The sequence below is a fragment of the Mastomys coucha genome, unplaced genomic scaffold, assembly GCF_008632895.1.
Source record: "Mastomys coucha isolate ucsf_1 unplaced genomic scaffold, UCSF_Mcou_1 pScaffold20, whole genome shotgun sequence".
NCBI classification, from domain to species: Eukaryota; Metazoa; Chordata; class Mammalia; order Rodentia; family Muridae; genus Mastomys; species Mastomys coucha.
Window position 1 is genome coordinate 32,978,701 of NW_022196903.1, and position 24,959 is coordinate 33,003,659.

Sequence of the window (24,959 nt, forward strand, 5' to 3'; positions counted from 1 at the left end):
CAGTTCTCCAAAAAGTTTCTACAAAAGTTCTCCTCCAAAATGTTCTCTCTGCTACCTTCTTCTAATCTTGCCCTTTCTTCCTGCTCTGATGTCACAGTAATGCTCTTACACTTTCTCCCAGTGCTATGACTCCCAATGCCTTTACTTCTAAGTTCTCTCTAAAAGTTTTCTAAGTTCTTTTCTAAAAAATTTTTTCTCTCTAAAAGGTTCTTCTTGAGTTCTGCTTAAAAAGTTTTCCCTCTCTCTTTGTCCTCGCACTTATCTTTCAGAATACATGATCGCATGGTAAAAACTTCACCACAAGTTTACACATAAATTCAAGTCATAAATTGAATAAGAAGTTTACAGCAGAGAATGTTTACATGCATATCCATTAGGAGTAATCTGGCTAAAGATTCATCATCTGTCACTACAGGTTCATGAGAGTTAAAACCTTAATTTTTGTGACTAAGGAAGGTATTAGTGAAGTTTCATATATAAAACCAGTCAATATGTTTTCTTCTGTCCTTGCACCTATAATAAATCGTTAGTTCCCTTTTTAGGACCTTTGGTTAAGGATTTTACAATCTCTTGAAATGTGTTCTGAGTTGTAGATGCCTGCTTGTTATCTCAGAACCAATTAACACATGACCCTTGAAGACTGACAATTTTCATTGTAGTCCATGGCAGAACTATCTTAGGAAGATCACCTGCTAAGTTTTAGCTTCTCCTTGATGGCTCCTGGTACTGTATCTTCAAGAAAAATTACAATAGACACATTTCTCACCAATCTCCAGCTCTCTTCAGCATTTACTGTGATCACTGTTTAACTAGCAGCTGTAATTGCAAGCATGATGTATTGACTCCCTGTGGTTTTAATTTGTATTTAACTTGTTTATATTGTTGAGTACCTGTTCATTTAGACCTATTAGACAGTTTTTTTTTAAAGATTTATTTATTATTTATTATATGTAAGTACACTATAGCTGTCTTCAGACACACCAGAAGAGGGCATCAGATCTCATTAGGGATGGTTGTGAGCCACCATGTAGTTGCTGGGATTTGAACTCCGGACCTTCAGAAGAGCAGTCAGTGCTCTTAACCGCTGAGCCATCTCTCCAGCCCCTTATTAGACATAGTTTTTAAAAACTATGAAGTCCATTCAGAAGTCAAATCTTAACAATATTTTGAAATATTTAAACATTATTTGCTTAGAATTTCTCTATTATCTGTTCAACCTTAAATCTGTGGATTATTTAAAAGGAAGGCAGGAAAAATTATGTTACTAGAGACTAAGAAAATAAAGCACTGGTCATTTCTTTACTGGTAATGAAAAGTACAAAGAAGCTGGCGAGATGGCTCGGCAGGTAAGAGCCACTGACTGCTCTTCCAAAGGTCCTGAGTTCAGTTCCCAGCAACCACATGATGGCTCACACGGACCTGTAATGAGATCTCACGCCCTCTTCTGGGCGTCTGAAGACAGCTACAGTGTACTTATGTACAACAATAAATAAATCTTTAAAAAGAAAAGAAAAGTACAAAGGAGCAAATACTCCTCTGAAAGAGGTAAATGAGTCTCCTGCTCTCCCTTTCTCCTTTTTCAGCATTCGAGGACCTTTTTATTACCCCTTGAATGTCTGTTTCTGGCTCTGCTACCAGCTCCCTATCCCTGACCTCAGTACTCAGAACATGGAGCTCTTTCTGATGCTTTATTGTAGAAAGCCTCTCCCCTGGTTCACATTTGTTCATCTTTCTTTCCACCCTCACTCCCAACACCCTACTACTACCATGGTTGGTTCTTCTGGCTTGGGCTACAGTACTTTTGGGATCATAGGCACACATCACCACTTCTGGCTTAGACATTTTGAAAAAACTTATTTTTATGTTTTTATTGAATCAGTACAATGAAAGAGGAAAAACACTAGTTCTATATAAAAGATACTCAAATACTAAGATGTTAAGAGCAGAACTTGATGTCTACATCTTCTTGGCCTGGTGATATTAGTATAGTAAATAAGGACATAATGTGACAGGGACTGGGGGCACCCAGAAGCATGAACTAATATTCAGAGCTATGACAAAATATCCAAAAGTTTAGACATTGCAGATTTATTTTGGTTTACTGTTTCAGCTAGATCTCAGCCCACAATGGCAGCAACCCAGAAGAATTAGGGCTAGGTAACACTTTGTCCTACCAGCCAGGATCCACACTCTCCAATAGCTCTATAGCCAGGAATGAGTGTTAAAAACACCAGCCTGTGTGGGCATAGAAAGAGAGAAACAAAGTCAGGGCATGTTCTAAGTTAAGTTCATTGGAGAGAATCATTAAGTGCAAACAGTTTTCTGTATTCGGGCAGTCAGCTGGATCTGTATAGTTACAGTATACATTTGTATACATTTGATGTATGCTGTCTGTAACAGGGCTTGCCATCCTGGTCTCATAATACTTCGGAAGCAGGAATGCAGAGCATCCAGAGTGTCTTGTTTCATCAGATACTAGACAATACTCAGGCATGTCAAAGGAACCAGGCCAAGTGTTTGCACTGGGTTGTAGCTAAATCAGGTGTTTTCTTATTTTAGAATTTGCTAATTATTTTAAATCTTTACTTTACTTCAGTTACACTGCAGTGGGTATAGGACTTTGTGTCAGTATCTTGCTCACAGAATAATGTGTATGGGAGAGGTTGAGAGGATGCTGGAACAGATAATTATTAACAGTTGAGTATTCTAGGCCAAGTGGTGGCGCACACCTTTAATCCCAGCATTTGGGAGGCAGAGGCAGGTGGATTTCTGAGTTCGAGGCCAGCCTGGTCTACAGAGTGAGTTCCAGGACAGCCAGGGCTACACAGAGGAAACCCTAACTCGAAAAACCAAAGAAGAAGAAAAAAACAGTTGAGGATTCTGGGTGAAAGGAATGAAGGGGTTCTTTTTAGTCTTGTAGCAGACTTTTACCATCTTAAAGATTGAAGGTGTGTTGCAAAGGGAACCCTTTTCTGCTACTGGTGCCTGTAAATTGGTATAGTTGTGAAAAAAAAAACAGTATAAATGTTCTTCAAAAGAGGTAAAAGAACTATCATAATACCCTAGTAATCTAACTTTGGGGTAAATATCCAAAGCAGATGAAGTTATCCAGTGTTTACAACCAGTACTGTTCATTGTAAAAAAACAAAAGGCTATTCAACCTATTGTTCTGGAGACTGCTCTATAGTGTACAAAGTTCAGGGGCTTACATATGATAAAGGCCTGTATGTAGTATGTAGTGCATGGTTACAGGGGTAAAGGAGTAAATTTACTAGCAAAGCAGAATACTTAGTAGAGAACATTGTACATGTTGCAAGCTGCTGAAATTATAATCTCTCTTCCTAAGAAAACACGTAAGGTGGAAGAAAAAATACGTAAGATAATTCATGACAGTTAGCCTAGTTTATTCCATAAAAATACATGTTGAAAAATACTTACATTTACTTTTTTTTTAACTGCTGTGTTTGTTTGTGACCAAGGCTGATCTTCTTTACTATGCAGTCTGAATTTCTAATCTTCCTGCCTCTGCCTCTGGAATGCAGGGATTAGGGGCATTCTACCATACCCAGTTTGTATGGTTCTGGGGACTCAACCCACAGCTTCCTGCATACTAGGCAAGCTGTCCATCAATAGAAGTATATCTTTAGCCGCCATTTTTATTATTAGTCAAGTAAAATAATTTATTGTGTTTCAGAAAATGGTAAAAGTTATGAAGACATTTGCCAGTACAAGTTAACATTTCATATATGATTTATAATCAGAATTATTAGAGTAAGAAAAAGTAAAAAAGGAAAACTCAGGGAAGGTTCAGAAGGCTCAGTGTGTTATGTGCTATTAACTTAGCACAGTTCATGGACTCCAAAGTACATCCATACATTTTAGTCGAGTTATTATAGTTGTGTGAGGTACTGTAACTGTAATCTTGTGCAGAAAATTCACTTATTCAACAGTTACTTATTTAATACTTCTACCTGCTGCACAACATTTTGAATGTTGAGGGACAGTTGAAAAACAGATTTTGCCCTTGATGAGCTGTATTTTAGTGGCACAAAATGGGAAGTACTAAAACTTCAGGATGTTGAGGGTGATCACAAGAGCACAAATGGCTCAGAATCAGGGGTAGAGAAAAGCTGCAGCCAGCTGGAGGACGGAGGGAGTGCTCTGGAGGAGGGTCTCTAGCCAGCTGGAGGACGGAAGGAGTGCTCTGGAGGAGGGTCTCTAGCCAGCTAGCTGGAGGATGGAGGGAGTAGTGATTAGGAGGAAGGTCAGTTCTTCACAGAAACAGGAGAGGCCAAATGCTGCACACTAGAATGTTGCAGAAGAAAGCTGAGTAGAGTCATGCATGGTGATGAGGCAACAGGGCAGAGGGTGAGTAAACTAGGAAAGAGGCTTACTGAGCCAGTTAGCACAGAAATATCTGTACAACATAAAAACAGCCTGAATTTAGCTTGTCTAGGGTTTGCCTAGCAGGCTGGTGCTACAGAGGTACTGTATAATCCCACTGTATAATTGTGCTGCTATAATTGGAAGCCATCCTAAGAAGGCCACGCCTAAGCTTATTGTTTTGGGAAGCAGATTGCTTTATTTTTCTTTTTCTCTGCATCTTACTACAAATATTGTCAGACTCCCCTGTCAGAACACCCCCACACCCTATCCCAGCCCCCAAACCCACTGATATTTATGATAAGATTCTGGTGAGAGACAGGGAGGGGGATGGAGCAGCCAGCTGAAAGGTTCCAGAGACTGAGCCCAGTGTGTGACTGTGCACAGAGATAGGCCTTGAGAAACTATAGTATTAACAGTGAACTGCTCAGAACCTTCTGTGCCTCCCCATGGAGTAGCTAAGTTGCCCTGCCCTATAAATGAGATTCATAATGAGCACCCAGTAACCAAGTTTGTATCTGTGCTCAGCATCAGGCTGGCCCTGGGAATATGTCAACTAAACTGTCTGGAATAAACTAACTTTGCTGTGTATTGCACGCTGTGTTGTACTGGTAAGTGGGTCATCTGAGAATCATTCAACTGACTGGTCCCAAACCAGTCCCACTGTCAACCTAATGAGCAACACAAAGAAGGAAGGGGTGAATAAGCTGGGCCTTGCTATCTCTGTCCAAGATGGCCCTGGAATATAGAAGAATGTGAGCTTGGCATGGGTAGTGCCTGCTCTTGCCTGGATAGTTACTCTACGAGAAGCAACCCTTTGATAAGATAGTTTTGGTTTCTGTTCATTGGTTTGGATATATTTATTGGGTTCTCCCTTTTGTAATAAAATCCTTTTGTTCTTGAACTTTCTTAAATTATTTCCTTTCTTTTTCCTGCATTTTCTGCATTATTTGAATATTCTCTTATTTTATGTTCTTTTGTGTGGGTGTATGTGTATGGTGTGTGTGTGTGTGTGTGTGTGCGCGCGCGCGCGCGCGCGCACGTGCACACACACAAAGCTTGTATGCAAGTGCCTGCAGAACCAGAAGGAGGCATTAATGTGTTAGAACGACAGCTTGCGTCAAGACATATTACACTAGGCCCAAACAGTTCCACGTATAAGAGGTTCAGTTGGGAGAGAGAGATGGGGTGGTGGCAGGAAAGAGAAGAGGGAGAGAGAAAGAGCAAGGGAGGAATGTTCCCCATATATATACATATATATATATATATATATATATATATATATATATATCCACATACATATATATGTATGGGTGGTGACGTGGTAGCTGCAGGTAAAGGTGGGAGGTGAGCCCAGTGGATTCTGTGAATATGGTGGCTGTTGCCTTAGCAACAGGTCTGTGAGGCCTGCCTATGTGATGTCATGGGTTTCGGAGGCCCTGATGCCAAAATACCTCCCTTGTTATGAAGAGAAGGAACAAAAAAGGGAGGGGGAAGCCGATGGTGAAAAGGGAATGAGGGTGTCATGTCTCTTTTTTTTTTTGGTTTTTCGAGACAGGGTTTCTCTGTGTAGCCTTGGCTGTCCTGGAACTCACTCTGTAGACCAGGCTGGCCTCGAACTCAGAAATCCGCCTGCCTCTGCCTCCCAAGTGCTGGGATTAAAGGCGTGCGCCACCACCCCCCGGCAAGGGTGTCATGTCTCTTAAGCTACTTCTTACTGTCTAGGGACATCGTCAGTGGGGGGTAACTGCAGGATTTACTTGGTATACCTTTGTTCGTATCAGGTTCCTCTGTGGCCAGTGGGTCTTCTGTGGGCAGTGGCTGGTAATCCTGTAACAGGAGCTGATCAATAGTTTGGTTAGAAATTTTTTTTATTTGTTGTTAAAGAAATGTAGAAACAAGATTAATGAGGCAGGGAGCAAATAATAACACCAGGAAGATGACTAGGAAAGGAGTTACAAAAGGGAGTATCCACTTCCATATAGAGTTTTCGAAAATCCCAGAACTGAAGGTCTCACAGTCCTTGAAATATTTTATGTCTGACTGTAGCTCCTGGATTTTATTTCTTACTATCCTGGATTGGTTGGCATAGAAACAGCATTCTTCTTGGAGGAACAGGCAAAGACCACCTTCTTTAGCTGTCAGGACATCTAGATCCCATCTGTTCTGAAACACCACGGCTGCCAAAGAATCGATCTGGAATCCCATGGGTCTTGTATGTTAAAAAAAAAAAAAAAAAAGAGTGTCTTTCAGTGTTAATAGAAGAAATGATTGGTCTGTGAACCTAGCATATGTATCTGACAAGACCAATATGGATAGTCCCCATATTCGTCTGACCAGTTTCTCAAGTATAGATATCATAATATTTAGATGGGATTACAGATACAGGGATGATAGCAATTTGGATTAGTTCCTTGCATCCAGCTGTGGAGCAGTTTCCTGACCTATTTGGAAAGAATGTGTGTTATCTGTGGAGGTTTCTTGAACCTCAAATCTCCAGATGAAAAGGCTGCCCTGGATAGAAATGAACAGCAGGACAACGACAAGAAACCCATGTCTAACCTAGTGAGGTTGAACTCAGCTGCTGGAGTGGAGTCTCATTTTCTGGGATTGGGGACAAGGTGGGCATTCTCGTTGTCCTCTGGAGCTTAACAGAGCACAGTCCTGTTAGGGTCGGTGTGTATGAAGAAGAGTCATTTTTAGGTGGAGGAATGAAAGGTTTGAGGTGAGACAGATAAACCCAGTGAGAGAATCCTTCAAGCTTAGCAGCGGTAGGGGTCATAAGAATTACCTTAAAAGGGCCCTGCCATTTGAGAGAGAGAGGTGAGGGCCGATGACCTGGAGGGGATAGAGGGCCTTGGTCTCCAATGTTGATAGACAGTGGACAGGAGACAGTGTGTGGCTGTGGTAGATGGTGGTCAGCAAAGTTCCATAGGGGAGAACGGAGGTGGCAAAGTAATGGGGTAAGTAGGTGGTCTGGGAGGGGAAAGCATTTAGGTGAAAGACCAGGAGTTAGGACTGGACATCCATACATTAGTTCAAAGGGAGAGATGAGGAGAGGTCGATTGGGGAGAGTTTATAACTTGCAAAGAGCTAGCAGAGGTAGGAGTTTTACCCAATCAAGGTGAAGTTCCTGTGACAGCTTACCAAGAGTGGTTTTTAAAGTGATTAGTTCTTTCTACCTTACCTGAAGATTGAGGGTGGTAAGGAATGTGAAAATGCCAGGGGATGTCTAGAGCCTTAGATAGGGTTTGAGAAATTTGGGAAGTAAATTCAGGACCATTGTCTGATTGGAGAGAGGCTGGGACACCAAACTGGGGGATGATCTCTCGGAGGAGGAGATCAGAGACTGTTTGAGCCCTTTTGTTAGTTGAGAGAAATGCATCTACCCACCCTGAGAAGGTGTCCACCAAGACCAAGAGGTACTTGACACGTCTAACAACGGGCATGATTGAAAGGTGAGTATAGAATCTTCTATTAGAGCTACCTGAAGGGAGTTCAGCAGCAGCTAAGGTATGGATACAAGGTGCCCATCCCTGGATGGTTAGATCTAGTTTTTGATAAGTATGCTACAGGTGCAAAAGAGGGTCCCAGTTGATGACCTAAGACTCCCAAGGGCAAATCCTTCTTTTTCAGTTACATAGAGAGAAAAAGAACTAGTCGGGTCAGGGAGATGTAAAGCTGGGATCTTAAGGAGAGACTGTTGAAGCCTTTGAAAGGGCTTGGTAATAGGTTTGAGAAGAGGTTCATGGGTGGTTAACGCTGCTTCATATAAGGGACTAGAATGGAGGGAAAAGGAAGGAACCTACGAACGTAAAAAGATAGCTATTCCTAGGAATGATAAAATCTCCTCCTTTGTAGAGGAACAGTTAAAGACTGAATCAAATTCTTTCTATCTAAAGTGGTTGAGGTCACTTTTAGTCCCAAATAGGTGACCTGAGGGGTGGACAGTTGGACTTTAGAAAGTGAGACCCTGTAGCCTCGACTGGAGAGGAAATTTAGAAGTGCAGAGGTGTCAGCTTAGCTAATTTCTAGAGAGGGGCTACAGAGAAGGATGTTGTCTATGTAAAGTAAAGTATGACCTTAGATTTAGGGAAAAGGATAGTAAGTTAGAAGCCAGGGCCTGACCAAAAAGGTGTGGGCTGTCCCAGAATCCCTGAAGTATAACAGTCCCGTTAAGTTGGGTAGAAAAGTGGCTATCAGCATCTGTCCAGGTAAAGGCAAATATGTTTTGTGACTGGGCATCTAGAGGGATAGAGAAAAATGCATCCTTGAGATCTAAGACTGAGAAATGGGAAGTCCCTGAGGGGATAGTGGAAAGAAGTGTGTAAGGGTTAGCCACAAGATGAAGAGGAACCACTGCAGAATTAATGCGCCTGAGGTCTTGAACCAGGATAGTTATCATTAGGCTTCATAACTGCTAGTATAGGGGTGTTGAGGGGAAAAGAGGTGGGGCAAAGTAGTTTTTTTTCTCAAGGGGTCAGAAATACTAGGCTTTAAGTCTCCTGAGGCTCTGGAGAGGGAGAGAGGGTATTGAGCTGGGGTTATGTACCTGGTAGAGTCCAGTAATTGGATGACAACAGGAAAATGGTGTTTAGTAATAGAGGGGTTCTGGATGTCCCAGACTTCCAGATCTACCTGAGAAGCTGGTAAAGGAAATGGTAGTGTTAGTAGGTTGGCTGGCTAGAGGAAGGAGCAGAGGAACTGCTGGTGAGCCTGGGTTTAGGCAAATGTGGGGAGCAAAGGAAATAGAGGCTCCCAGCCTAGCTAGAAGATCCCTTCCCAATAAAGGGACAGGACATGTTGGCACTACCAAAAAGGAATGGGTAAGAGGTACACCCCTAAAAATGCAACTAAGTGGTGGGGTCTGCAGAGGGAAGTAAGGTTGTCCTCCTACCCCGACAATAGGAAAACAAGAAATGGGTCCCCAAAACTCAGTCAGGACTGAGTAAGTGGCTCCAGTGTCCAAGAGGAAGGAGATGGACTGCCCACATACCAGATATCTACCCGGGGCTCCCTGATAGTGATGGCAGTTGTCGGGTCAACGGAGGTCTGGCTTCCTCAGTTGGCCATAGCCAAGCCTAGGAGATCAGTTGGAGGGTTATCTGGGAGTGATGTCCCCCTATTCTGTGTAACATGAGGGCAGTCGACAGCCCAATATCCCTCTTGATGGCACCTAGGGCATGGCCCCCTTGGCTTGTGGAAGTTAGGGCAGGCTTTTTCCCAAGGACCTTGTTGACCACGTTCGTAACAAGTACCTGGTGGTCTCTAAGTCTTAGAAGACCATGAGTCTGGGGCAGTAGCTGGGGCTGGCCTGACAGCCTTTGTCAGCATATAGTATTTTTGTTTGCAGACTTTATCATCTCTCCCATGGTACACTTTGAAGGCCGGCGCTAAGATTTCTGCCTGTAGAGTTAGGGAGTCCCCTCTCCAGTTTTTAAAATTTAGTTCTTATGTCGGGGGTAGCTCTGGGAGAAGAAGTAGGTCATCAGAAATGCTTACCTCCTGGGCATTCAGGGTCCAGATTGGTATGCTCTAATAAAGGCCTTTGTAAGGTGTTCTAAAAATTGAGATGGATTTTCCTGCTTGTCCTGGACAACCTCTTGGAGTTTTTCAAAATTTACTGGCTTTAAGACTGCTTTTCTAAGACTGGCCAGAAGGCATGTAATAAACCTGTCTCTGGCTAAAATACCACCTGCAGAATTGTAATTCCACCAGAGATCCTAGCCTGGAACTGTCTCAGAGCCAATTGGGTATGTACCATCTGTTTGGTGAATTCCATCTGCATGCACTCTTACCTCTTCCTAAACTCATCTGCATTCCTCAGGAAGTAAATTCTTAGTAAGAATCATGTGAACATCATGGAAAGTTAAGCTATAAGATTGAGTGATATACTGGAACTCTTAATAAACTTGGAAGAGTTAGAAGTATAGGACCCCAGCCTGTTTTCTTTCTTTTTTTTTTTTCTTTTTTTAACTTTCATTGCATTATGATGAGAAAAGTTACATGATTTCAATTTATCTGAATTTATTAATATTTAAAAACATATTTTAAGTAAATAGAATTACATTTTTGTTTCCCTTTTGTACCACAACTCCTCCCAGAGACTCCCTCTTCAATACCTACAATGTCTTTTTTGTCATATTCCTTAAAATTTATAAAATATTATAACAGTAAAAATGAGTATTATAAAAGCTGTTTGATAGAAAACAATCAATTTAACAGTCTTATGTAGATGCTCTACATAAGACTACAATAGTCTTTGTAGTATTGTCTACAACAATAGTGAAAATATACTTTTCTCAATATAAATTTTAAATAACTCCAAACATATTAACTGTATTCTTCAAAATAACATATCACTACTAGTATTTTCTTAAATGAACATAAATATATAAAGTCTTTTTGTTTGTTTTGTATTTAGTAGAGTTTAAAATCTTGACTTACTGTGATACAAGCCCAAATTAAGAACAATTTTTAGACATTGGATTTCATTGTAATAAGGCTGTAATTCAATGACTCTCATATCACCAAAGGATTTTACCTCAATCGTAGCTAAGCTGAGAGTTGACAGTTCTGCTGCACCAAAAAATGAATTGTAGGTATGATTTTTAGATACAGACTTCCTGCTATGGTCAAAGCTATTTGACTTGAGTGAGTGACTTTATTCTCAGCCCACAGAGAACAGGTTACATTCATTTAAGAAATGGTGTGTGTATTAGGTTATATTCATTTAAGAAATGGTGTATGTATTAAGATGGTCTATCCATAAAGTCATTCACCAACTGTTTCAATGAACAATGGTTCTGCTTGGAGGGTGGCACACACATTATGTGAGGATAAGAATTTGGTTCATTAGCTGTGATAATTTGGAAAAGCATTCATCTCAGAGAAAGAATAACATATAAAATCCTCTTCTTCAAACTTGATATAAGAGTTACAAACATCAAGCAAAGCATTCAGTCTCTTTGTTGTTCTCTTACAAGCAACCTCTCTAGTTAATTGTCTATGTTTCTTTTGGGTATATAAATACTTTTGATATTTACTGGCCCATTACCTTGGGAGTCTTCACTCTCTTCTATACCTATTATCCTTAGGTTTGGTCTTCTCATTGCATCCTGGATTTCCTGGATGTTTTGGGTTAGGAGCTTTTTGCTTTTTGCATTTTCTTTGACTGTTGTGTCAATGTTTTCTAAGGTGTCTTCTGCCCCTGAGATTCTCTCTTCTGTCTCTTGTATTCTGTTGGTGATTCTTGCATCTATGACTCCTGATTTCTTTCCTAGGTTTTGTATCTCCAGGATTGTCTCTCTTTCTGATTTCTTTATTGTTTCTATTTCCATTTTTAGATTCTGGATGGTTTTGCTCATTTCCTTTACCTGTTTGATTGTGTTCTCCTGTAGTTCTTTAAGGGATTTTTGTGTTTCCTCTTGAAGGGCTTCTTAGTTGTTTACCTGTGTTCTCCTATATTTCTTTGAGGGTGCTATTTATGTCTTTCTTAAAGTCCTGTATCATCACCATGAGAAGTGATTTTATATCTAAATATTGCTTTTCCAGTGTAATGGTGTGACCAGGACTTGGTATGGTGGGAGAATTGGGTTCTGATGATGCTAAGTGACCTTGGTTTGTGTTATTTTCTTAAGGTTGCCCTCCCCCCACCCCCGCCATCTGGTTATCTCTACTGCTACCTGCCCTTGCTAAATCTGACTGGAGCCTGTCCTTTCTATGATCTTGATTATGTTAGAACTCCTCAGAATCAATATGTCTCTGGGATCCTGGGATCCTGAGCTTGTTAGAGGACCTGGGAGTGGAGCTTCTTCTGGGTGTTGTGGGACTGGCTGCAGAGCTTGCGCCCAAGGTCTTCTCAGGGCACCTGCAGGCCCAGACAGACCAGAAGGAACCAGAACCACTGGGCTGGCAGAGTTCCTGTGTGCCTAGTCCCACTGGTCCCAGTCACTCTTGGTGTTGGAACAGATGTTGGGTCCTCCTCACCTCTGATCCTAGGCGTGTCAGAACACCTGGGTATGGAGCTTCCTCTGGGTGTTGTGGGACTGGCTGAGGAGCTTGCACCCAAGGTCAGTTCAGAACACCAGCCCAGAGAGACTGGAAGGAGCCAGAACCACTGGGCTGGCAGAGTTCCTCCTGTTTTCTATTTGAGAAAGGTCATTAAGTGAGAACGGAACATCTATCAACGAGGCCATCTATCCCAGCAACTTCCCTTAGAGGAAGGACCATTGTTGGATCAGGTGTCTCTGGGGAGGAAGGACTTGGGGAGTTGGCTGTAGCCTTAGAGTGGGTGACAGGAGTGAAGGTAGCTGCCAATGTAGGGTGTTTGGAGCGACCCACAGCTGGCACAGAAGGGGGCGGTGTCTGGAGAGGTCGAGCTAGCAGGCTCTAGGGTATCCTGGTAAGGAGAAACTGAAGCAGCAGTTTGGGTTATTGGCGGCGTGGTGAAAGGTCTATGGTGAAGAGGAGGTGGTTCATGAGCTGGACCTAGCACTATAGCTTCATCTAGCCGAGGTTGTGTAGATTTTATGGTTAAAGGAAGCTGATTTGGGGAACAAGAAGAGCACAGGGAGGGATTGGAGCAAAGATAAATAAATGCCTGGACATAGAGGACCTCTTTCCATTTACCAGTTCACTAGCAGTATTTATTAAGATCCCTTAAAATAGTTGAATCTAGGGTGCCATTAGTTGGCCGCTTTGAACTCCTGTCTAGTTGGTACTTAATCCAGATCTTATTGCAGAGATACATTAATTTTGATGCCTTTAAGTCAGACGTTCACTTCAAAGATTTGAGATTTTTCCAGGAGACATCCCGTGGGGTGCCTGGAGATATGTTCGAAGACATTATAGCACCTATTTGAACTATTCATACCGGTATCCCGAGAACAATCCAAAAACCAAAAAGAAATCATCTGGACTAGTGTCCCAAGTTGTCACGAGGGCCCCCTAGTGACTATGCAGTAAGCCCTGGGCTTACTGCTGAAAGCAACCCTACCTTGGTGCCAGGGATTTCTTTAAATGACTGCAAGAGCTCAGAAGGGGAAGTGAACGAGAGCTGCTTTTGAGGGAATGGATTGGAATGGTCACCCAATGGGTAGATGTCCTAACTCATATGTCAGCTTGGAGGCATGGCTGTAAAATGTAAACCCCATAGTCCCCAGAGAAGGCTGGCTAGGCGGTATCTGGGAAACTAAAGGCCCTCCTGCGGACTGGTCCTACCAATTAATATGCCAATGTCTGTGTCAGAATTGTAGTGGACTGGTAAATAGAAATGGGAAACTGAATGTGGGCCAGGGCAGAAGCTAGCCCCACAAGGTCGACCAGGGGTCACAGCTCATGTGGTAGAAATTTGAATGGCTGCAATCTCTTGTACTCACCACCATTGCCAGTTGGTGGCGTAGCTGGTCCATGTGGCTGTGATCTCCTCAGCGGCTGTTGACAGAACCGCCAAGTTCCCACGTCCCCGCACCAAATGATGTGTTAGAATGGCTGCTTGCGTCAGGACATACCACACTAGGCCCAAACAGTTCCACATGTAAGAGGTTTAATTGGGAGAGAGAGACGGGGTGGTGGTAGAAAGAGGGGAGGGGGAGAGAGAGAAAGAGAGTGAGGGAGGAGTGTTCCCCATATATATATATATATATATGGGTGGTAAGGTGGTGGCCATACGTAAAGGTGGGAGGTGAGCCCAATGGATTCTGTGAATATGGTGGCTGTTGCCTTGGCTGTAGGTCTGTGAGGCCCGCCTATGTGATGTCATGGGTTTGGGAGGCCCTGATGCCAGTAGGCATCAGAGCTTCTGGAACCAGACTTGTAGGTAGTTGTCAGCCACTAGATGTTATCCAAACTCAGCAAAAGCACCAAGTGCATTTAACTTTTGAGTCATTCCTTCAGCTCCTCCTTCTATTTATTCTATTTATTATTATTTAAACTTATTTTATGTATAAAGTGTTTTGCCTACTTTTATGTGTGTGCATCACATACACATACAGAAGAACGTTCAGATCCCTTGGAGCTATAGTTATGGATGTTTGTGAGCCATATGGATGCTGGGAACTGAACCTGGGTTTCTGCAAGAGCAACAAGAGCTGTTACCTGCTGAGACATTCTCTAGACCCTCTCTATTCCTATTTTTAGTAATTTAAAGATTTTCAAATATAGGTTCTGATTTTCCTTTATTTCCACTCTTATAGGTCTTACCATATCCCAACTACCTCTCATTCATGGCTGTTTCTTTCATTGTTGTTGTTACATACACACACACACACACACACACACACACACACACACACACACACACAAATAAAAAACCCACCTCCTGATTCCATTTAGTGTTGCTCATATGTAGATATCTTTAGGACTGGCCATTTTGGAATGGGTAATCTATTAGGGAGTTTAGCCTTGATGAAAACTGATACTCTATTTCTCAGCAGCTATTGCTTGCCTGTAACTCTAGAGGTGGGCCTTTGTGAAATTTCCTCCATCCATGACAGATTGGCACATCAGCTGTTATTGTCATTGTGCAAGTCTTACGTAGGTAACTGTGTCTTCTTTGTCATGTGTAGAAGAAGCTGCCTAATAGCAGGAGTATTCACAGGTAGTTGGCTAGGCCTACAGTACCAGCTGTGAACTCCCTCCAGTTAGACAACTGACTTAAGTGCCACAATTGCACCTTTGAATATCTTGATAGGTCTGTTGTGGCTCACTGGCTTTATACCTGGATAGCTGTTGGTTGCTTTTTTTCCATTGGCAGCTTGTATCTCAGGGAGGAGATTTCCAAGTTAGTTCAACCTATACTCGTATGTTCAAATTGTGTGATGTCTTCAGCAAGAGCAGTAGCTTATGTCGTTTGGGGGAATCTCTTGGGAGGACCATTATCTCACCCCACTAAACACATTAGAAGAGTGGAGGTGGTGGTGGTGGTGGTGGTGGTAGTGTGGGTGTGTGTATAAAGCCATCACCTATCTCAGAGAGTTAACAGATGGGAATTCTCTAAAGCAACACTAGGAAATTCAACTCCCTTGAAGCTGTCTGTTAAAAGTAGGGAATATGAAAGCAAAGAAACCAGCGAAATGTCGTGTGATAGCTGAAGTAGGTGGTCAGATAGTTGAGGTGAGGTCAGGTGCTTTATTAGTCCCATTAAATTCAGACAGATTAGGGTGAATTGCTTTGCTTTGTGTGGAGGAAAGCTTACTGGGAAGAAAGAGTACTTGTAATTGTGTAGAAGAAAGAGAGTTGGGAGTGTGTTTAAGGTAGTGCTTGTAGTGACTGGCTTGTAGTTGAGTATTGGCTGGGGAGAATAAAATGAGGTGGAAGAACAGGAAAATCCTAAGAGCAAAGTTGCTAGGAACTGCACTTGTACCGCTGGCTTTCCATACTAGAGTAAGCTCAAAGCCCAGCATCTAGTTGGATATTGAAATTGTCAAGGATTAGGACAGCAATGTTGAGGAAGAAGGAATAGGTACTGGAGGCCGTATCATAGAGGAAAATCTATAGTGTGCGATAGCATGGGATTCTAACATGGCTGTATGTAAGGACCCATAATGAGTAGTGAGAACCAGTCAGTTCACGATCAGAGATTCACTTGTATTCTCTATAGTCCCTTACTTCCCTAAGTCCAGACTCTAAGTACTTTAAAGGATAAGGTAATAAGGGGCTGGAGAGATGGCTCAGCAGTTTGAGCACTGGCAGTTATTACAAAAGACCTGGATTCAATTTTCAGTACTGATGTGGCAACTCAACAGCTGCCTCTAATTCTAGTTCCAGTAGATCGAGTACCATCGTCTGGGGGCATTGGGTGTGAAAGTGATGCATAGATACATGCAGGCCATGCACATAAAATAAAAGTAGTAAATCTCAATGACAGCAGCCAAAAAAAAAAAAAAGGAAAGAAAAGAGGAAAAAGCACAGTAAATTCATAGAAATGAGCTGATATTTTTGTAAAGTGTTCTTAATTTTAAAAATTGGTTTTGTTTGGCACTCTAGTTGGCAGAGTGAACCCGGGAGATTGGGGCCTAAAATTGAGGTGGACTAAAGACTCATGCAATAAAGAGCATCATCCACAGCATCAGACAGTTTATACACTGGGAGACAGGAATCACATGAGTAAGATGTTCAAGCGCAAGGACAAGCCACATATGACAAAACATGGTTCTCCATAAAGGCACATGAGTAACTACAGCTGAAGTAAACTCACTCCTATCCGGTACACCCGAGAGGAGCATGAGCACACCTTCCAAGAACAATACTGTGTTTTGAAGAAACTGAGGTCAAGGTGTTGTCTTGTTTTCTTGGAGTTTTCTCACAAGCACTCAAAATTCTCACATGACTGTTTTTAGGCCATATTCTGACAGTGTTAATTTTACAATACTTTTTAGTTCAATAAGCAATAATACAGCTGAGTCATTTCACAAAATTGTTACATTTGAACAGAAAGTTTTGGGTGGCCACCTTTTTTTGTTTTTTGTTTTATTTGTTTGTTTACTTATCTGTTTCTTTAGAGACAGGGTCTCTATGTAATCCTGCTGTCTTGGAACTCTTTAGAACTCTGTGCTCCTCCTGCCTCTGCCTCAGGAGTTCTGGTTTGTATGGCTTGTTTGACCAGTTTTGTAACCTGAGTGAGATTCTTTACACACATACCAGAAACTATTTTAGGAATTTGCTGAGCTTATCACACATTATTTGCACTAGAAATATACTAATGTTTTTTTCTCTGCTTCCTTCTAGATTACGTACAGGTTACGGCACCTTCTTCGTGCAAGGTGTGATGCTTCTCCTGTGACCAACAACACCATCCAGTTTCATTGTGATCCTAGTTTCTGGGCTCAAAATATTATCAACTTGGGTAGGCCATTGTATACATTTTCCCTACATGTCTGTTTTGGTCATGACATGTTACTGAATATAACATTATCATTCATTATCCTGTTTTACAGTCATACTTTTTCCAGTATGTCATTAATATATGCATATGGTAACACAGATTCATGAAAGTACAGTACTTGTTTTGAGATATATGAAATATATTTGCTTTGAGGGTACCTAAGTTAGGGGTTTAGGAGCTTCCTTCTCCCCGTAGAATCCTGTTTGTGCTTGCATTTTTGGTTTTTAGTGTGTATGGGAATTTTGCCTGAATGTATATTTGTGCACCATGTATGTGCAAAGCCCACAGAGTGGAGAATAGGGCAGCAGATTCTGTTGGAATTACAGAGGATTGTGAGCTGCTGTGTGAGTGTTGGGAATGGTAGAGCAGCCAGTGCTCTTAACCACTGACCAATCTCACCAACCCCAAGAATCCAATTTGTATTGTCACCTCTGTCTATATCAGAATACATTTCCTCTTGACTGTATGTGATACGTGGGCTTTGATGTTTAGGGTGTGTGTGGTGTGTGTGTGTGTGTGTGTGTGTGTGTGTTGCTGTGGATTATAGCTGCATATGTACTTTACCATTAACCCACATTGCCCATGTCAGTTTGTTTTTTGATATTTAGAATGTTTTCTATACCACTTCCCATGCTGCTAGTGAACAGCCTGTGCCTATGTGTTCATATGTGCATCAGTATACTAGTGCCTGCAGAGTCCAGAAAAGGGCGTTTGATCCTTGGAGCTGGAGTTACAGGGTGGTTGTGATCTGCCTAACAAGGGTACTAGAAACGGAACTTGAGTCTTCCAAAAGAGCAGCAAGTGCTCTTAACCACTCAGCTATTTCTCTAACCCCAAGTTAGTTTTTGCAGTGTGGTTAGAATAGAGTAAGACAAGAAAGTTCTCATGTGGTTCAGGCCAGCCTACCCTGACTATGTAGTCAACCTACCCATCTTGAAATCATGATGTTGTTATGCGACTTTCTTTTTCCCAATCTTGCCTTTTATAATGAACTTCTTACTTTGCAAGCAGTAGCGTTGAAGGTGTCAGCACTGTCACCACGTCAGAAGGCTGACAACAGTTGCTCAAGCCCCTAGTGGCTCAGCTGCTTTATCTGATTTATAGAAGATTTTTCTTTTTCCTCCCTTCATCATTACCCTCCCCATTGTTTTGGGGTTTAGATCTTTTTCTTATTCTGGTCAGGTTATAAGTTGTGTGGGTATACAGAGTCGGGTGTAGGAAGAGGGAATGTACGTGTAAGTAGTTGAAGGATAACATACAGAGAAATACTCCGTCTAAATATCAAGGCTCATTGAGTCAGAGACTAGCATCTTGACAACATTAGGAAGTAGATAATCTTTGTAAGCAATGCCATTAAAAGTAACCCCTCAGCTTGCTTGTTGTGCTACTAAATGTGTGAAAATATTCTTTTTGCTCTTAAGGTTTCTCACAGGGAAATGCTGGAAACAAAAGCTCAAAAGTTCCCTAGACATTTCCCTCCAGCCAGTTTTTCCTTTGATGGCATCATGGGTGCCCGGATTTCTTTTAGAATCATCAAATGTGACTGATCTTCACCCTCAAGACTAGAGTGTATGTGAGAAAAGAGCCAGTCCTTTCATCACAGCATACAGTGGGAAAGGAAGACATAGGCTTAGATGAATGTCATCCATACAAAGGAAGAACAAAAAAGAATCATAGGAGACTAGGTGATAGAGACCCCTGCAGGCCAATTGAGACATATACATGGCTATTTGCTTATCAAAAATATATAGCCAGAACTGGGATCAAACACTCTGATCCACCCTACTTAAAAAAAATTAGAAGTATAAAACATATGCTGGGAGATGGCTGTTCTTGAAAGTCTATTTTTAAATGAATTATTCTTGGAAATTTTTATAAGGTAAGTTTTATAGAATATAAATAAGTAAAAACCTCATTGGGAATCCTCCACTTTTAATAGTTTATAGGATCCTGTGTCCAAAATTCTTTGGCAATTAAAGTTCAACTCAGTAGCTATATAATATGTGGTATTTCACCAATTACCAAACATTTTTATCTTGTTCTCTTTTCTTTAATAGGTTCGTTAGTAATCGAGGATAAAGAGAGCCAGCCACAAATGCCTAAGCAGAGTCCTGTCATGGATCAGAGTTCACAGCCATCAGGTGGTTTACCTTCCAACCAGTTATCCAAGTTCCCAACACAGATCAGCCTAGCTCAGTTACGGCTCCAGCATATACAGCAACAGGTAATGGCTCAGAGGCAACAGGTGCAACGGAGGCCAGCACCTGTGGGTTTACCAAACCCTAGAATGCAGGGGCCCATCCAGCAGCCTTCCATCTCTCATCAGGTAAATTTGGAAGCAGGCCTGTCCTAACTTAGATAACTATAGAGTAATTGTGTTGAGCAGCTTACAGTAACCCACATCCCCCACACACTGTCCTCCATTTACATATTAAAACCGACTGCATTAAAGGACCCTTAATCTAACATAGTTTTTAGCTCACCTCCAAACTGATTTATTTGCTATATCTACTTTCAACCTCCATGCATTGTCATCAGTTCTGGCAAGGAATAAATGTATTCCCAAGTGACTTCTGCCTCTGTAGACGTTAAGTATGTGTCTCATTAAACCCTATAGGTCCATCAGGTTGAACAATACTGTAAGAATCTCTTTGGAGGCAGTATTTAGAAAACCACACTTTATTCTAAAACTAGGACAGTATTCAATAGAGAATGTCAGGCAGTCATTAGAATCCTGTCTTTTCAGGCTTTTTAATTTTTCCTCAGCAAATCCATATACTATTCCTATTCTTATTACATGTGTGGTATTCTGTCGTTTTTCAGTCCTTTGATTGATTTATTTACTTATTTTGAGATATGTTTGCATTGTGTAGTGATCAAGTGTCTGTGTGCATGTCCTCGTGTACAGGTGAGCATGCACACATCACATGTGCAGGCCAAAGGCAGACATTAGTGTCTTCCCTTCTTGCCTGCCATCCACTTACTGAGGCTAACCTCAGCAAGTGCCTTATTCACTGAAGCGTCTCTCCAGTCTCTCCAGTCCCTCCGCTTTTATCTCTATGTACTTTTAGTTAACCCAGTTCTGTTCAGGTTTGATAGGATGTACTAGTTGAATAAAGGCTTGCTATAGAGTTGCCTCAGTCTCTATCGCAGAACTTACAACTTCAGTTAATTTTATCTTCTCCCTGTTTAGACAGAAGGTTAGTAATGATTTTGTAAATGACACAAATGAGCTTGAGTTTCATAAAAGTCAAGTACATGGGACAAAACTATGCTAAGAAGTCTCATTACACTTAAAAAAAAAAGTAACTCAAACTGTCTTAGCAACAAAAGCAAAAAGGAAATGGAGCTAATACAGAGATGACTAACTGATAAAAAGGAACCGTTAGTTAGTTAGTTAGTTAGTTAGTTAGGAGGAGAGACTTTTACAGGATTTTTCCAACACCAGGATATATGGTCTTTTTAATAGCAATTTAACAAAACATGAATAGCTTTTAAAGAATTCTTCAACACTAATTGATGATGCGTCCGCCTGGACCATCAAGAAAGACGTGACCCATGAGCTCTTCTTTATGCAGTTTATTCAGGAACCTTGAACAATCTTCTGACCCCCAGGGCAACACCCTCGGCCTTTAAGTACTCCCAAGCTTAGCCAATCCCAATGGGCCACATGGCAAAAGCGGATAGGTCAGCAAATGCGGAAGCAACCAAGGGCAGCAAGCTTAGCCAAATAAGGGCTTGTTTACGAGACCGCTAGCTCTCGGGATGGCGAAAGCCAGCGCCATCTCAGGGCATGGCTCAAGCGGCTCTCCACAAATTGAGGGTTACAGGCATACATCATGCTTTTTTGTTATTTGCCTATTTTGTAGTGCTAGGACATAGTCCGGACCCCTGCACATTGCAAAAGCACATGCTCTACTACTGGATTTGAACCAGGAAAGGAGTAAATCCATTACCTTAATGAATTGCCTTTCTGTAACGGGGCAGTGACTCAATAACTGTGTGAATGTACTTATCCGTGTAAACAGAGGCAGACAAATAGCATGCAAGGCTGCAGCCTGCTTTTTCTACAAGTTGGCTTTTGGTTTTCACTCCATAGCATTTAGTGTTCTAATTTATGTAAAATCTCTACTATACAACTTAATTTTCTAACCTAGAAGTACTTTTTACAACTTCCCATGTGTGTTATTTTTAGTGTTCTATGAGCACCAGTCTTCTCTCCTACTCCTTCTTAAATCTATTCTGCTGAATATCCATTTCCACTTTTTTTTTTTGGCTGTCAGTTTACTCTCTTGCTATATTTTTAGTTTCTTCATTTTCCACCAGCTTTTGTACATGTACCTTTTGTGCACTACCTTCTAAAAGCGGTGTCTGTGTTTCTGGTTATGTGGAGTGTGCAGATCGTACTCTACGTTTGTCTTTGTGGACAAATAGATTGAAAGCATTGTGCTTGTAAAGTCACTCACGTGATAGTTTCATAATTCTTCCTCTGAAGATGAACCATGTCACTGGCTTTCTTAAAGTGCCAGGTGGCAGCAAAGGTAGAGTGCTTTATTATGTGGCAAGAGTAAGTAAAGCAGACTTGATAGATGGCTGATTCAGTGCTGCGCAGTCTGCAGTAGGACTCTGGATATATCTGCTTTTGAGGACACTGACATATTATCACTGTTCGTGATGTATAGCCTTGGTTCTCACAGTGTCCAGGCCTGCAGTCTCACCAAGCTCCATTATTTTCCTCACTTGCATTCTTTTCATCTTGTAATTCTTAAATGAATTACTTTATTTGCTATTTATTTTAATATATCTGGTATTTAATAATATGTGGAGTTTGTCAAAACATTCTCCTAAATTAACCCAACTGTAGCAGTTCAGGACACAGGGAGGACACAGCTTACGCCATGCTTGTCTGTGAGCCTCTTAAAGGTAGACAGGGCCCTAGCGTCAATTGTCAGTTGGGTTTGGTTTTTTTGGTGTTCTGGGTTTTTTGTCTGTTCATTTGTTTGTTTTTGGTTGAATTATTGTGTTGAGCAATTACCAAAAGGATGAGACTAAGGTGACAAAAAATATTTGTTCTCCCTTAAAAATCATTTGTGTGTTTTTCCTTTAAATAAATTTAGAAATTCTCTACTGTAATTCCTCACTGTTTTCTGTTTGTATTTTCATGGTGTAAAACTCTCATGTCCCAAGTTTTAGTAGGAAAATCAAAAAGTTGTTAGGGCTTCTGGCTAGTCCTCTATGTGGTTATTTAGCAATGCTATTTCTGCTCTGTGCCTTGGGACTTTAGTTGGTCCAGAAACACTAGACAGATCTGTTTTTCAGTCGTTCTGTAATATATTCTTAACTAAGGGAGAAAGGAAGCAATTAATTTAGAGTAGGAGAATCAATTCGAAAAGTAGGAAGAATGGGGTGGGAGACAGAGCTACAGTCTACAGCTGCCTTGGGGTGGCCACATGAACCTTACGGCATGAGGAATCACTCGTCTCTGAATGAGGACAGCAGTGCTTCCTTCTGTAGGAAGTCCTGATCACAAACACAGTTATGGTGTCTTCAACAAAGAAGCAACAAGCTCCCAGCTATGAACACAGTTGAGTGGTCAAAAAGAATGGCATGTGAGTTTGGGGTTTGCTAAAACTGCTCAGTTTGAAGACAGCATTGACAGCGGAGATGTGGCCTATCTGCCTCTCCACCCAGCCTTCCCCATCCACCAGTGTCAGGCATGCTCTCTCCTGCTCATCCGTCCTTCCTCCCTCCTTTCCTCTCCTTCCCCTTTTCTAAGTGATTCCTGGTGACACCCCATTGCTTCTTGTCTTAGTGAGTCATCTGTGGCAGAGCTGTTATCCTTGGGAGTTTATACAGTAATGCTCTGGCCTCTTTAGGAGGCCATTGTTACTGCAGTGCTTTTGTTTCTTTTTTCTAGCATCCGCCACCACGCTTAATCAACTTTCAGAATCACAGCCCTAAGCCCAACGGACCAGTTCTTCCTCCTTATGCTCAGCAGCTGAGATACCCACCAAGTCAGCATGTGCCACGGCAGACAGTAAAGCCCAACCCCCTGCAGATGGCTTTTTTGGCTCAACAGGCCATAAAACAGGTGCATATTACCTTTCTCTCCAGGTGCTTCTCTGACTTCCAGGTCATAGGAACTTAACATAGACAATAGGTTATGAAGGTTGCATGCTTGCTTTCCTAAGTGAGTAGAAAATACAAAGTCCATTTAGAAACAGATCTGTGGAGACAGAGGTAAAAACCATCTCAGTGCTTTGTAATCAAGGAGTCCTTGCATACTCTGTGTGTATAATCAAGAGTTATTATTATTATTTCATTTAATAATATTTAAAAATTCATACTTGTTTCTGCTTCACCATTATAAGTAGAAGGTTAAACTGTTGTTTGGCATCAAATTCTCCTTATTTTCCTAATTTATGACCTTGTCAGGTACAGTATTTTAGATTCCACTTCAGCTATAAAAATATGAGTAGCTTGCAGAGATGTGCTGAGAGTTGTCCTAATGCATACAAATCACCTGGCACCGTCCACGCATCCACTTCTCCCCCATGTACTAGATTGTAATGGCTAGATCATTGCCTTCTGCCAGTGGCCACTAAGAACTGAGGTTGAACTTCAGTCATAGAACCAGGGACTCAAGGCTGTGCTGCACACGAGCGCCTCTGCAGGCACAAGGCTGTGGAACTTTTCTTTGATCAGCTCAGCTGACTTCAAGCAGGACAGAGAAACACACTCATTCCCTCAGCACTGTCATCCCATGTGCTCACAAGGCCGCAAGGCCAAATCAGGGTTGTTGGGCAAGCTGTATCTCTAAGGGAATAGGAAGCATCTTGCCTATGGCATTCCTTGGGCAGATGGAAGCATTCCTGCCAGGGGCATAAACAGAGTTCTGTGGAAACAGAGCAGGATAGTGTATACATGCTTCAGTAAATACTCTTTTTTTTTTTTTTTAATATTTTCTGGACAAAAATCTAAACATAAATGAACAAATAGACCAGGAGAAACATGATTGTATTTTAAAGTTTCTGTCTAGAATTAGATTTATAGACGTTGTGCACTTTTTTATGCTTATTTATTGTGCTACTGTCTATCATGTAGGAAGGGGCAATGCTTTTGGCACAGTTGCTATCTGAAGTCAGACAGAGCTGGTCGGAGTCTTGTCTTTCACCGTGTGGGTTCAGGGATCAGGTTGCCAGGCTGGGCAGCAAGTGCTTTTATGTACTGAATATCCCACTAGCTCCAGAAATTAGTTTCAATGCATAAACTTACCAAATTATACCATGCTCATGTAATGATATACTTTTTAACTAGTAAGAAACTATCATGTTACCTAAGTTTTGTGAGATACGATCTCATTTCTGAGTGTTGTATCTTGTACATAGGTAACAACCCCAGAAAGGTACTCATGAACAGTGATTCGTTATTCTCAGAAGGGAAGGAAGAAAAATATGTAGGAATAAGATAAAAATGTTGAATGTAAAGGTGCTAAAGATGACATTCACACCCAACTTCATATGTTTCTGTGTGTACTTTTTACAGTTACATATATATGTATACATATATATGTAGGATTTTTTTCAGAACATCATGTTTCAGAATGTCACTTTACAGTGTCATCCATATATAAATGATAATGTATTTGGGCAGCTTTCTGCTGAATGACCTTAAGATAGCTTTTGTTTCT

General features: G+C 41.5%; 1 protein-coding gene and 1 long non-coding RNA gene across 5 annotated transcripts in view; one reads left to right on the forward strand and one right to left on the reverse strand.

Annotated features, from left to right (window-relative positions):
• Window positions 1-24,959, forward strand: part of Trim24 (tripartite motif containing 24) — a 129,115-nt gene that overhangs the window by 87,785 nt on the left and 16,371 nt on the right. For 3 of the 4 annotated variants that reach the window (XM_031381551.1, XM_031381554.1, XM_031381553.1), the window contains 3 exons: window positions 17,113-17,230; window positions 19,327-19,595; window positions 23,187-23,360. In XM_031381551.1, the coding sequence (XP_031237411.1) occupies window positions 17,113-17,230; window positions 19,327-19,595; window positions 23,187-23,360 (561 nt within the window). The remainder of the gene's footprint in view (window positions 1-17,112; window positions 17,231-19,326; window positions 19,596-23,186; window positions 23,361-24,959) is intronic. The other variant, XM_031381552.1, reaches the window with a different exon arrangement.
• LOC116098740 overlaps window positions 6,259-24,959 on the reverse strand; it is a 24,218-nt gene continuing 5,517 nt past the window's right edge. The window contains exons 2-3 of the long non-coding RNA XR_004121930.1: window positions 23,372-23,495; window positions 6,259-6,595 (exon numbers count right to left, since the gene is read on the reverse strand). This is a non-coding gene — a long non-coding RNA (uncharacterized LOC116098740). The remainder of the gene's footprint in view (window positions 6,596-23,371; window positions 23,496-24,959) is intronic.